Source organism: Passer montanus, unplaced genomic scaffold (genome assembly GCF_014805655.1).
Source record: "Passer montanus isolate IOZ18808 unplaced genomic scaffold, ASM1480565v1 scaffold5, whole genome shotgun sequence".
In the NCBI taxonomy this organism is placed as follows: domain Eukaryota; kingdom Metazoa; phylum Chordata; class Aves; order Passeriformes; family Passeridae; genus Passer; species Passer montanus.
Genome location: NW_024369929.1, coordinates 1,803,221 through 1,816,910, shown reverse-complemented (window position 1 = coordinate 1,816,910; position 13,690 = coordinate 1,803,221). Strand labels below are relative to the sequence as shown.

At 40.7% G+C, this 13,690-nt stretch overlaps 1 protein-coding gene across 7 annotated transcripts in view; it reads left to right on the top strand.

Annotated features, from left to right (window-relative positions):
• The window catches only part of TLN2 (talin 2), a 142,018-nt gene that overhangs the window by 64,469 nt on the left and 63,859 nt on the right, over positions 1 to 13,690 (top strand). For all 7 annotated transcript variants that reach the window (XM_039722844.1, XM_039722845.1, XM_039722846.1 and 4 more), the window contains 8 exons: positions 2,468 to 2,531; positions 4,676 to 4,780; positions 5,118 to 5,273; positions 6,140 to 6,241; positions 8,982 to 9,058; positions 10,645 to 10,825; positions 12,689 to 12,802; positions 13,433 to 13,541. In XM_039722844.1, the coding sequence (XP_039578778.1) occupies positions 2,468 to 2,531; positions 4,676 to 4,780; positions 5,118 to 5,273; positions 6,140 to 6,241; positions 8,982 to 9,058; positions 10,645 to 10,825; positions 12,689 to 12,802; positions 13,433 to 13,541 (908 nt within the window). The remainder of the gene's footprint in view (positions 1 to 2,467; positions 2,532 to 4,675; positions 4,781 to 5,117; positions 5,274 to 6,139; positions 6,242 to 8,981; positions 9,059 to 10,644; positions 10,826 to 12,688; positions 12,803 to 13,432; positions 13,542 to 13,690) is intronic.

Sequence of the window (13,690 nt, the reverse complement as noted above, 5' to 3'; positions counted from 1 at the left end):
ACGGATCTAGTTTGGCATGGCACCTGCAGAGGCTGCCCTGGGGCTGAATTTGCTGACAGAATATCTAATAAAGAGCTCACACCGTTGCTCTGCAATAGGAAAGGAGCACCTCCAACTGCACACCTCCACTTCTGTGCACACTGGCAAACAGACAAGCTGCACATGATGAGTGAGCTTGGTGCTGAGCTCAGTTCTTGACTCTAACCTGGTTTGCTGAATTAAGCTGAGTTTTTCAAGAGCAGATTTATTTTAATGAGAAACAATCCAAGTGTTGGCACTCGTGTAACACTTTAAGGAACTCGAAGATGAAACTCAAGTGTAAACCAGGTTAGATCAACTCTGCTTGCTGTTAGCTGTTTTTTTGACTGAGTTCACTGTACACATTCTAATATGTGTAATTTAAAGGATTAAAGAAGGCTAAATGATATTTCCATTCTTTTTCCTAGCTGCATAAAAAAGCTGCAAAATTAAGTGAAACTGTCTGTAAGGAAAATATCTTTATAGGATTATAGGTAGAATTAATGTGATTTCAGTTCACAACTGGCATTTCACCCTTTGAGATGAGGTGATCACTTGCCTCTTGATTTAAAAATAGTGGAAGGTGATAGAAGGAAAAAACTTCCAATCCAATTGCCACCCACATGTGCAGAGATATTAGGGATATTACAATTGCTGCTTAGTGGACAAAGCACAAAGTTGTTTTCTTAGTCCTTGGTGCTTATGAGGCTCCAAGTAATGTTTGCTTGGAAATGTTTTTTAAAGTGTTCTATTAATTAAAAATTAAGTAGACAAGCTTAAGAAGGTAATGGTTTTGATAGTTTACCTGTATACAGGTAGCTGAGAATATTAGCTAATAAAAGATGATTATTTAAAGTGCATTGATAGCTATAATTTATTTGTTTATAAAAATAGATTTCTAGAATGGATCTTTGTTTAATTCAGGTTTGGGTTTATTGTTTTCTTAATTTACCTTGGAATTGAATTTAACTAAACTGGTTTGAACCTGTGAAATTCTGTATAAAACCACCAGTTGTTTCATAATAGATACACCAGCTTTTTAAGATAATAAGCTGCATTCAGTCCTTATCTGCAGTTTTAATTTGGCTCTTCAGCCTTCCCTGCCCGATGATGTGTCTTTGTAAATAACTCCCCCAGAAGAGAGTTCTTTATCATGGATAAGTGAGATGTAGCTATGAGAACATCAGAAGAAAGATTAGCAAGGACAGTTGTTCTTACTTTGTTTTATAATATGGAAAAGACAAAATGTGTGATCTCAGTACCGAGTAATATTTTTGAAGCACAAAATACTAATTTAGTATTTTGAGCTAATTTTTGATTGTCTTAAATGTCAGTCTTTTGTGTTTAAAAACACAAACAAAAAAAGTGCACACTAATATAAACAAAAAACCCAACAAAAACACCCTCAAGATATAAAAACAAAGCAACTCCCACAGAATAGTTGAGCAGTTTTTTTGCCAATCTTGTTTAAAACAATCCATCCTTCTCAAAACATCTAACTTTGTATCCTAGTAGGTAGTCTAGCCTTCAGTGTTAAGTGTTGCTTTTTTACTGAATAAATCAGAATAAGGAGGACATTCTCCAGTCATAATAATCCAAAGTAGGGGGAATCCTTAGAGACTAATTATTTTAACTGTGCAAGTTTTTTCAGGTGGAAAATGACCTGCTGAATATATGACATGGTTTCATCAGAGTAGAATATTCCAGATGGGAAGGTACAATCCAGAACAGTTGTTAAAGTCTGATGCTGCTATGCCCTCAAGTTAGGGTGAAATCTGGCTGAGATAAAGGTTTATTTCATTATACAGCAAGGAGGGGAAGATGAGGTGTTGAAGGATTCCTTCTGACTGAACTCTGTCATGGAGGCTGAACTTGTTTAATTTAATCCATGTTCTGAGAGCCTTAGAACCTGAGTGCTGCAGAAATTAAAACTGCTTCTTTTTTCACTTTGGGACAACACAGTGGTGTTAAGTGTCCACTTAAATTGCTTTCTAGTTTTTCAGTACAGTAGTTGTGTTCTAACATTTTTGGATGAAGAACTTGGTCCCACACATCAGTAAATCAGAGTGCTGCTGTCAGGTACCAGCAGTGTCTGAACTCAGAGCTGGCTCAAGCCTCCATGTCCCCTTGTCCCAGGTCACAGGAAGTGCAGTTGCATTTTGATGTGAGACCCTCTGAGCTGCTGAGAGACATCCTATAATTTGAAATTGGAAAGTGTGCCAGCTATTGTTTATTTTTGATGGATTTTGAGAACATGAAAAGGTACCACATGGGGCAGCAGCTCAAGTGTTAGGGTAACCACTTGCTCTACTTAGTTTTGTTTTGTTGTGGAGGTGTTTAACACCACATTAGGAAGCCTGGGGGACCTAGTGCCAGTAAAGATGTGTGGAAAGCATCCCTCCTCAAGGAGGAGCCATTAACTTTGGAATTTCTTTATTTTTTTCCCTAGCCTGAAAGAATTCCTGCCTAAAGAATATACCAAACAAAGAGGGGCTGAAAAGAGAATATTTCAGGTAATTGTGAGGCTAAAAAAACTACTATAGTTCCACTACATTTATCAGAAAAATCTGAAATTCCCAGATGTATACTTAGTTCAAAGTTCTTTGTATATATACAAACTGGCTATGAAAAAATGAAGTATCAAGTATTTGACAGCTTTTATTTTATTTCTTCAATGGATTTATTATCCTGGTCATTTTTCCTTTACTGATGATTATCCAATGTGCTTTGTTAAATGGAGAGAGTGAAAATAAAGTATTTTTAAGATCTTTTTGTCAGTTGCATTGAAATATAAAGATGTGTATTTGTATTAAAATAGTGTTAATTTCAATTAAGCCAGTTTTAATTTTGTGCCTCGTTCAAACACGAGCCTCAATTCTGCTTGTTAATGCCTGAATTCAGTGGTGTGTGTGGGAATCACTCCCCTGTAAAAGACAGGAGCAGTTGAGTATAAATGGTGAAATGGACTGGTATTGGTAGAAGTGCTCTCAGAGTCTGAGTACTGTAGATGCACCAGGTAACTGCCCACTGAAATACAAGTTTGGCAATACTATGGAAGTTGGAAAATTCTGAGGTCAACAGGTGAGATGAAGTCTGATGACTTCTGGAAGGACACACCAGAGATCTGTGATCCCAGCTAGGAAAACAAGTTCAAGAGCAGGAAGAGTTTACATCCTTTATTTTGTCTGCTACACTCCCAGCTGAAGAATCCTATAACTCAGTGAGTCTGTTCTACCTTGACTCTTCAGTACTTCCTTGTAGATGAGTGTGTCTGAAACTTTTCTGTGCACCTTTCAGTCAGTGTGCAGTGACATTGCAGTTTAAGCAAAAACCAATTCATTCACTTCTGAGTATTGCAGCCATGCTTTTCATAGCATGGGATTTTTTTTTGCCCATGTCAGATACGACCTATGAGTAGTTCCTATCATTATGTGCTTTAGTGCATGGACCAGAAGCTCATCAGTGAGGGCACTGATCTGGGCAAAGATTTAACAAGGTAGAATATGTGAGCTGTCTTTTTGAAAAAAACTCAGCTGTTTCCCAAGCCATGAAGTTCTGGAGCTTGGCAGGTGCTACATTTGTGCTCCTTGTTCTTTTGGGATCTTGGTTGTGTTCTCTGCTGAAGTTGACAGATGGGAGCAGCCTGTGTTCTTGGGATGCAAGAGGTTTTTAGTTGCAGTTGCTCCTCCCAGGGCTCTCTTGGAAGCTCCCACACTGTTGAGGTGGGAACAAGTGGAATAAGAAGGCATTTCCCATGTTCCTGGTGCTCCCCCTGCTGCCTTCAGGCAGCATGGAAGAGGTGGCAACCAGCACTTGAGAGGCACGTGAGGGGAAGATGGGGTGGGACAGGGAGTCCCACACACAGGATTTAAATAGTGAGACATTGGGACGTGGATTTCAGCACAGTGGTCTGGATAGGAGAGAAGATGCTATTTAAATTTAATAAATTTAAATACATAAGATGGGTACCTGTTGTTGCTTACACATAATCATCAATCTACTAATCGCCAAATTGTTTAAACAGTAAAAAGAAACTGAGTTACAGGACACACTTAGTTGAGTATTTCAGGCCACGCTATTCAGAAGAATCATTGTTAGTTCCTCAGCTGTAGAGATATTTTCCTGTGATAGAAAATAATTTTGGATAATGCTGCAACTGGCAAAAAGGCCTATTGGAAGTACCTACAAGACATGAGAAATGGTCTCAAATACAAGGTGTGAGGCTGTCATGAATCAGAGTTTTGGGCACAAAGCAGGAATAAATAATCTGTTTCTGGGAGGAAAAAAAAGGGTGCAGGTACACTTAAACAACGTTTAAAAGCTGAGTGAAGAGGCATTGATTGTATGAAACCTGATGGGGTCAAATAGCAAGAGTACCTAGAATTTTAAACTGTGTCAGAAGGGGTTTAATGTGCATGGTCTGAGGCATAGATTGAATGGTTGATGGTCAAAGAGGAGTGTTCTGTTTGCCCAAGTTAGTTATTTTCTCTTGTGTGAGGCGTTATGCACCCAGTATTTTTCTACCCAGTATTTTTTCAGATATTCTAATTGTAATGAGTATGAACTAAGCATCCTGAAATAGATAAAAGCTGTGCCCTTTTTTTGGTTGTTTCTAGAAGCTTTGGTTCTGCCTAATTGATACTGAACTCTGTTACAGGAGCACAAAAACTGTGGTGAGATGACAGAAATAGAAGCCAAAGTGAAGTACGTGAAGCTGGCGCGTTCCCTGCGCACCTACGGCGTCTCGTTTTTCCTTGTTAAGGTAACGTGGCTCTTGCTGTGGCCATCCTGTGTCCTTGGGTATGGATTATCTCAGGTGCCTCTCTAAGCTCTCAACCACTCAGATATTCCAGTTTCCTGGAGGAGTGAGAAGAGTGGTTGTCTTTTGAACTGAATAGTAAAGATGCAGTAAAGACCAGAGCTGCTTAATGCATTGCTTGAAATCCTTGTCTGTAAACAGACAAATTAAGCTTGGAGTTGTAAATTGTCACTGTCTGCACACCAGTTGCTTCCCTTTGCAGTGTATTCTATCTTGCTATTCCTTTGTCCTGTGGAAAGCTGCATTTGTAAGGAAAACAATCTTGCCCACCGTGTTATAGGAAAAAATGAAAGGCAAAAACAAGCTGGTTCCTCGTTTGCTGGGGGTCACCAAAGACTCCGTGATGCGTGTGGATGAGAAGACCAAGGAGGTGTTGCAGGAATGGCCACTGACAACTGTGAAACGCTGGGCTGCCTCACCTAAAAGCTTCACTCTGGTAATCTTTCTGTGTATATTCAGAGGACAAGGGATTTATGTGGCAGGGAGGCTTAGAACAGTTTCATCTCTAATTTTATAGCCTTAGAGTCACTGAGTCCTCAAGTAATAAACTGGCACATACAGTAATGCAGATTCAATCTGTACTGGTGCTTCTGGACTGGCCAATTCCTCAGAAGTACTGTTGAGATCTTTCAACAATTCACTGTTTAAATCTGGCTTGTGCCTAACTAATGAACCAGTTAAGAAAGTATGATTATTCCCACTGGTGTAAATAGTTATGATGCTTGTCATTCATAATGTACTTTGTGACTTGCCAGATATGAACATAAACAAAGTCAGCTGGCTCATTCATGTATTTGATAATTACAAATTCAGAGAAGCTTCATGAATGTGATGTTTTGCTAATTATTTGGTCAATGGGAGAGCACTGCAACATACATTTTGTATATGAAAAGGTTGTTTGAAGTGATGGAGTAAGAGGCAGAAGCTAGAAAATTGCATTCACTTGATTCATGTGCATGTAATTTCCAGTTGCATGGATGATTATGCTCTAGGATTAAATTCTAAAAAAACTTTTCTTCATCCTCAAGTGACTGAATCTGATAAAGTTAGATGAAATATCTCTTGGGCATTTGAATTTATGGAACATCTGTGAATAAAGTGCAATAAAAAGCATTCTTCTCTCTTCCCTCAGTCTTGCATATAGACTGGCTTAGAATCTTGGAAAAGTTTAACTTACTGTTGGATATAATAAAGTGTCTATACAATTTCAGCATTTGAATTTTCTCAGTCATATTTGGTACTGTTTCTTCATTTACTTCATACTTTCAAATAAGTTTTGGGTTTTTTCCCCTTTTTCTTCAGGATTTTGGTGAATATCAGGAAAGCTATTACTCAGTACAGACCACTGAAGGAGAACAGATCTCTCAATTAATTGCAGGTTACATTGATATCATCCTAAAGAAGGTATAGTATTAACATCTTGGCATGTAGCAAAAAAACCAATGCAAAAATTCAGACATGTGCAAAGTGCAGTTTTTCTCTCAGTGCTATATTTTGTGTTTTGATGTTATATATTTTTACCTGCAAGTAAGGCACTGCTTCTGGAAAAATCAAGGCTATTTATTACATCTCTAGCACGTGTCAGGCTCAGTACAGCACTCCTGGGCTTTGTTTTTTCCATCTAGAAGGTGACCTGGTGGCTGTGAGTGTATACCCAGGGGAGAGTCCAAAGCTTCAGCTATGGATTTTTAAGCTTTAGTGGTGAATCAGATGGGAAGAAATTACCCTAGAAGCAGCATTGAAAACTACAACCAGGACTACACAATACTTGTCCAGGTGCTCTTGTATATAATGTATCAAAGATGAAAGTTTTTGGTCAGAAAAAACAACCAAAAAGCCCCAACAGTACAGTGCTTTAAAACCACTGTGATTAGTAAAGCAAAGGATTTGACCTCAGTTGTGCAGAGGGGGATAAAATCAGTGTTTGTGAAGAGGTCAGACTGCCTTGAAACTTGTTTTTCTAGAATGTGCCTGGCAGGAGAGAGGAAGGGCTGATAAAATTTCCAGTATTCAAAATATTCCCAAGCAAGCAAGTGCAACAGCAAAAAATGGCAAGTTTGCCAACAAACATGGAGCTGAATGGTCCCATTCTAAGCATCTTATATAGAAAAGTGAGGTGTTCCAAACAGCACTGAGTCATTCTTGTCAAAATTTTACTTCACTGACGTTCAAACTGCATCATTCTTTACTGCAGTAGAGTTTAGTAGTAAGAAAACACAAAGTTAAGTAGCCCAGAAGAATTTATTGCCTTTGTTAGTGTGAGCAGTGTAGGATGTAGCACTAAGGGTTATGTAATGAGAGGTTGAGGAGGATTGCCAGAATTCATCACACAGAATTCATCACATGCCTTTTTCTCTGAGGCTGTCAGGCTCAGGTTTAATAAACATCAAATAAATTGCAGGTTTCTGTAGATGGTTTAAAACTTGATTCAAAAGTAGCATTGCTGTCTAATGCCAAATGAAAGCAGCCTTCTATCTTGATAGAATACAAATGTGCAAATTTACACTCCCAGTCCTTTGATTTTTTTTTTTCTCTACCATCTGCTGACACAGCCAGTTTGAAGTTAATGAATTAGGAACAGGTTAAATCATAAACACCCCTGATTCATATGAGAAGCTGCAGTTTGTAGTTCTGGAGCTCACATAATCTCTGTGATGGATGCACCAAAGTGGGGTTTGTTGCTTTCAGTTGCATGTTGTTAGTTCTTGGTGTGTTTTGGGCTGGTCCAACTCCTTTTCTCCAGGTACATTTTTTCTGCTCAAGTGTTATTAGTATAGTGTTCCCCCCCACTCCACCCAACTCCTCATGTCCTGAAATTTTAATAATTGGTCATTAATCAGCTGACAGAGAACACAGAACTTGAGTAGCATATATCTAAATTAAAAACAGTACATTTTTTTTACTTCACATTATTATGGAAGTAAAGCACAATCATGACTCGAAAGAGGGAGTTTCAGTTCATGCATAAAATCAAACTCTAGTAGTAAGAACTTCTTTCTCCAAAGTTGTGTGCTCATATGGGTGTGCATGAGGAGTTCCTCTTGAATGGAAGGTCACAGTGGATACTTCTCTATTTATATTCATCTCTATGGACTCAGACTACAAATCATGTAGCAAGAGGGAAAGCAGACAGTTTCTCTGCACTAGGCAACAAGTAGAAATAGACTCTTTTTATAAGGCACTATTTCTATGATTTGTAGTTTCCTGTTGTTTCTAGTGGTTTAGGCTTACTGCCCTTAGGTATATTTACAAATCTCTTAGCACTATAAAACCCCTGCCTCAGTCTTCAGCCTGAAGTCAGACTGTCCTGAACTTTAAAGTACCTATGATAAAATGACTTGGAGACACTATTCAATTTATTGTCTTTACTTGTGGGTATGTGTTTCCTACTGGTAGTGATGTCTTTTTTGAGCTTACCTAGAAACAGAGGCCAGACAAATATTTAATCAATATTTAATCAAAGACCTTTAGGTGTATTAAGAGCAGACTGAGCTTCCCCAAGGGGCTACACCCAAAATGGATGATGGTCATCATGAGTTTTTCAGACAGATATAAGTTTTGTCCATTTACATATCAGGAGTTAATCCTCCAATTACGGGTTCAGGGGATGAAGTCACATTCCCCCACTTTGCTCCGCCCCAATTCACTTTTGTTTATACTTTCTGGGGCCTGAGGCTGTAGGGTGTCCTTGGATCTCAGGCCTAGAGGGATTGTTTTGTCCAACCAAAATGTAAGACAGATAACTAACATTTTATATGGAGTTTAGAGTTATGCACTCTTGCAGTACAGGATTTGAAAAATATAAAGGCTAAGGTCTTAAGGCATCAGCAGGTAGCACCATACAGTAACACTTCAGCACTTTCCTTATACCTTTGTTCAAAAAGGCACCAGCAGGTTTTTTTTCCTTTGCATACTTTATCTGCCAGGGTTCAGAACCTGGGCTGTTGAATGCTGAAGGGTACATCTTCTCTGGGGAGGTTGTGTTCTCACTCAGTGCCCAGCAGCACTGCTGAGCTGGTGTTCAGCACCAGACCAGGCTCTGCAGGTCGTTTGTTTAGGTTTGTGATAAATGGCAAGGAAATGGTGGAGAGAAAGCAAGAAACAACACACATTGTTTAACTTCTCTTTTTTTCCTCTCCTCCAGAAACAAAGTAAAGATAGATTTGGGCTTGAAGGTGATGAGGAATCAACCATGTTGGAAGAATCTGTTTCACCTAAGAAGTGAGTGCATGCAACAGGAGGAAATGGTCTGTTTTAAGAGTGCCACATTTAGTTGTGGCAGCTTTTTCAAATGAAGTAGTACAGTTATTACTGTGAAATAATGGTTTTCTACAGAGTATTTCAATAGAAGGAAGTACTGTCCCCAGGCAATTCAGCAGGCTCCTAGCTTCATTCAAGGATTAAGGAGCAGATATTTGTCACAAAACTGTTGGTTAGGGCAACAAGCAATGGCACCATCAACTTGACTCTTGAACAAAGGCACTCAGGCTGTAATTCAGTAAAATGCTGGGGCAGAGAGGGGGATAATGAAGCAGAGCTGAAAAGTTGTAGTATTTTTTTTCATCTTCATGTGTGATTTACAAGGTTTTGGTTGCTTGTCTCTGCCAGTTCCGTGGTTTCCAGTAGATTTGACACCTGTCAGTTTAGTTGTACACAGTATTATGAGCAGAGCTGGCTTATTTCACCAGCCACAGCCATCAGATGTGTGGTGTGGTAGGGGAAAGGGTTTGGTACAAGTGGGTCAGGTTATGGTTTTGATGGGAGAGTAACTGAACATAGGGAAACACAGAGCTGTGGAGCTCACCACACTCTTGAAAAGGAATGTCAGATCTTTCTGTGCAGTGAGACCATAAAAACAGATTTGTGACATTATAAGCTGTAATGAGGCACTCAAGTCTTTTCTTGGAGCTCTTGAGGGTGGCAGTGTCAGCAGTGTGTATGTGAGAAGTCCATTTGATTTATTGTTAAGCCTACAGTTTATACGAGATAGATTTGTTAGGCATTTCATGTGGCCTTATGGGAAATTTCATCTTCTGATGGATCACACATGTTCAGATGTGCTTTATTTTGACATGGCCCTTTCCAAATCACTTCCAGAATATACTGTTAGTTAAGTGCTGTGCAGGGAAGCCCAAAACTTGTAGTAGATAAATACAAGATTTTTTCATAGTTGAAATCACTCTTTTTTCCCCCTCAGCAGAGTGTTGTTGTTACAGCCTGAATTTCTGTCAACACTTCTAGCTATTAAAGGTTGAATCATGTTTAAATATGAGCAGTATATCTGGCAAGGCAGTTCAGGACCGTGGATGGCAGCAACTTTATTTATTATTCTCCAGTCCAGTATCTGGAGAACTGCCAGATTATTTGCAAGTACTGTGTGTGCTTGTTTGTGCTTGTATAAAGGGGGAAGAAAGTAAGTTTTTATCCCAGTCCTAGGGAGTACTAGCAAAATAATTCTAGGGAGAACTAGCAATGTTCATGCTTCTATTTTATATTGATCAGCCTGTGACACAACTGAAACAAAACAGTCGTTATGCCATAGAACTTGTTCTGGTTCTGTCTACTCTGTGTCTAAAAGGGGTAAAGCTATTGTATCATGTTTAACAAAACTGCACATTGGTGCCTGCTCATTAGTGCTATTAACTGATCTGCCAGAAGCTGCAGATTCTCTTTTTTCCGATACGTTAGAAAGAAAAACCATACAGTTCTCCAGCTTCTCCAAACGTTGTGAAATGCAATTGAAATCCTAGAGGAAGCAGAGCTCAGTGTGCAGGAGCTGACTGACCGTGTGCTGGCTGTCTCCCCAGACCCACCATCCTGCAGCAGCAGTTCAACCGCACCGGCAAGGTGGAGCACGGCTCCGTGGCGCTGCCGGCTGTCATGCGCTCCGGCTCCAGCGGCCCCGAGACTTTCAACGTTGGCATCATGCCTTCCCCTCAGCAGCAAGTGACAACTGGCCAGATGCACAGAGGACACATGCCCCCTCTTGTGAGAAACCCCCTTGTTTTGTGTGTGGAACATGTGTGTGCAGCAAGTAGTCAGAAACAGAATGTTATACGCATTTCTGAGACCCGGGGTCCTGGCTGTAATGTCCTGACTGTTCTACCAAACAGAAGTTATCAGTATCCCTTAAGTACTTAGGGTGTCACTTTTTGATTTATTTCCTCATTTTCTTAAAACCAGGCTCTTCCAGCCTTTACTTCTAAGTAGTTAAAACTAAGTATTCAAAGGGCAAAAGAAAAAGGTTTAAAGACTGGCAAAAGTGAGCAATTTTAAGGATAAGGCTTACTTCTAACTTATCACTAGCCCACCAACTTTAAAATGTTTTAGCAGGCCCAAACCCAATAGTGCTTTTTTTCATTCAAATTGAAAGACTTTCATAAGCCCTAAATAGCATTTAGGGAATATAATCAGTGCTTAAAATCATTACATACTACTAGAAGTATAGTCTGTGTAGTGAATTGACCTTGGCTGTTTGCCAGATGCCTGCCCAGCAGGCACTCCTACTCCTCAGCTCAAGTCTGTGTGGAGGATAGATAAGATTAAAAAAAGCTTTATATCGGTATAGGTCAAGATAAAGACAGGGAGATCATCAGTTATGTTCATGGGCAAAACAGAATCAAAATCATGGGCGAAACAGGTTGGAGAAAATTAATTTAATTTACTGCCAATTAAAATGCAGTTGGATGGTGAGAAACAGATGAAAACTAAAAATTCTTCTCACCCACCCCCTTTTTTTACTCAGATTCAATTTCATTCCTTCAGTTGTAGCTGTTCTACTACTCCTTGCTCATAAGTGCTCAATTTGTAACAGCCCCTCTCTGCCCTCCTTGCTCCAGCATGTCCTTCCATGGGCTGCAGTCGTCCAGGACAAACTGGCTGCACTGGGGGTCCCCTATGAACTGCAGTTCCCTTCAGGAGAGCCTGCTCCAGCCCTGGGCTCTTCCTGGCAAGGCCCTGCTCCAGCACAGCCTCTCCGTGGGCTGTAGTTCCTGTCAGGGAGATATCCACCTGCTGCACGTGGGGTCTTCTGTGGTCTGCAGGGCAGATATGGGGTCTGATATCTGCTCCAACACAGCCCTCTCCCCAGACTGCAGAGAAATACCTGCACACTTGGCTCTCCCAGAGGCTAAGGAAACTCAGCTCTGCTGTCTTCAGCATGCCCTCCACATCCCTGTCAGGCACTGGCATTTGCAAGGCTGTTTCTTGAACTCCATTTTGCCCTCACTGCCCTTTGTCACCAATGTTTTCCCAGAGGTGCCATCAGTTTGGCTGCTGCACTCAGCTGTGTCCTGTGCTGGGTCTGTTGGAGCTGTCTAGAACCAGCTGTGCCCAGCATGGGGCAGCCTCTGGCTAATTCTCCTAAAGGCCACCCTTGCAGCTAAAATTTTTGCCACAGACACCCAATACAGACAGCATCCTGCTCTGCCTAAACCCCTTCAGTTTTCTGGTAGCTTATGCATGTTGATGACAATTTAGTTTTAGGATCAGCCTTGATTGCACTGGGGGGCTGTCCCAGGAAATCAGTAATGATCTCCTAAGCAAAGTGAGGTTTCATGCTGCTCAAATGCAGGTCAGTAAAACAGCTCAGTGGGCTTGTGTGTGTCTGTTGGCCATGGTTTGAGCTGAGAAAGCTGAGTACTTTATCTATGTGTGAAAGTGGCACAGAGTGTAAAATGGCATAAGCAGATTCAGGACTGTGAGTCCACTGTGCCAGGAAAAGGCAGCTCTCTGAAGTGGCCTGGTGTGGTTGCTGGACTGCTGTCACTCAGGCTCTCTTCATGCACGTGTGGTTTGTGCCTGAAGTGCCCTCAGGAGCACAGGCCAGCCATTGCCTTCTCTGCCTTGCAGACCTCAGCTCAGCAGGCCCTGATGGGGACCATCAACAGCAGCATGCACGCGGTGCAGCAGGCACAGGCCGACCTCAGCCAAGTGGACAACCTGCCACCTCTGGGGCAGGACATGGTGAGCTCTTCTCATCCACACACAAGTGAGCCTCGGGGCTTTGGGTTGTTTGCAGACCAGTTTAGTCATTGCCCCCAGATCTAAAGTGATACTTCTAAAGCTTTTAAGATGGGGTAAAAATTTTTTGCTCTCTTTAAGGAATTCATGTACAGTGGCCCATTTCACTCTAATCAGTCTCTGAGACCAGATGTAGCAGACTTTCTTGCATAAACCTGCCTGGAATGCTCTTGTTTTGTGGGCATATGTACAGTTAAGCACAAACTATGGACAGTATTAATGGTGGGACTTTCTACCTCCCAGAGACATGGAAAATAAGAACTAATATGATTTGTTCATGATCCAGGTTAGGGCAGGAGGACAGAGCCAGAGGGTTATTGCTTAGGGGGGACTGTCAGTCAAGGGTGTTGAGCCTTTCTTATGGCATTTACCTTAAAAGGGCAGCTGTTGAAATGTGAGAGCAAATCTGTAATGAATTAATCAGCAGAAGAAAATGCTTGTATTCATATTTCACTTTAAGGGCCTGCTGCTTCACTTTTAAAAGTTCACAAAGAAATAGGATATGTACCTAGTATCTTGCCTTACAGAACCTCACTGCAGTCCTTAATTCTTCTTTTCATAATTGCTCTTCAGGCATCAAGAGTATGGGTTCAAAACAAGGTTGATGAATCAAAACATGAAATACACTCTCAGGTTGATGCAATCACTGCAGGAACTGCATCTGTTGTTAACCTTACAGCAGGTAAATTTCAATGGGAAGGATTTCCTTTGTCTCCTAACTATTTGTCTAAATCTAAATCAAGAAACACATGAACTGAGTATGGGGCAGCTGCAGAAAATTTTCTTTAAAACACACCAATAGCTAAGTGCATTGGTATGTGAAACAAACTT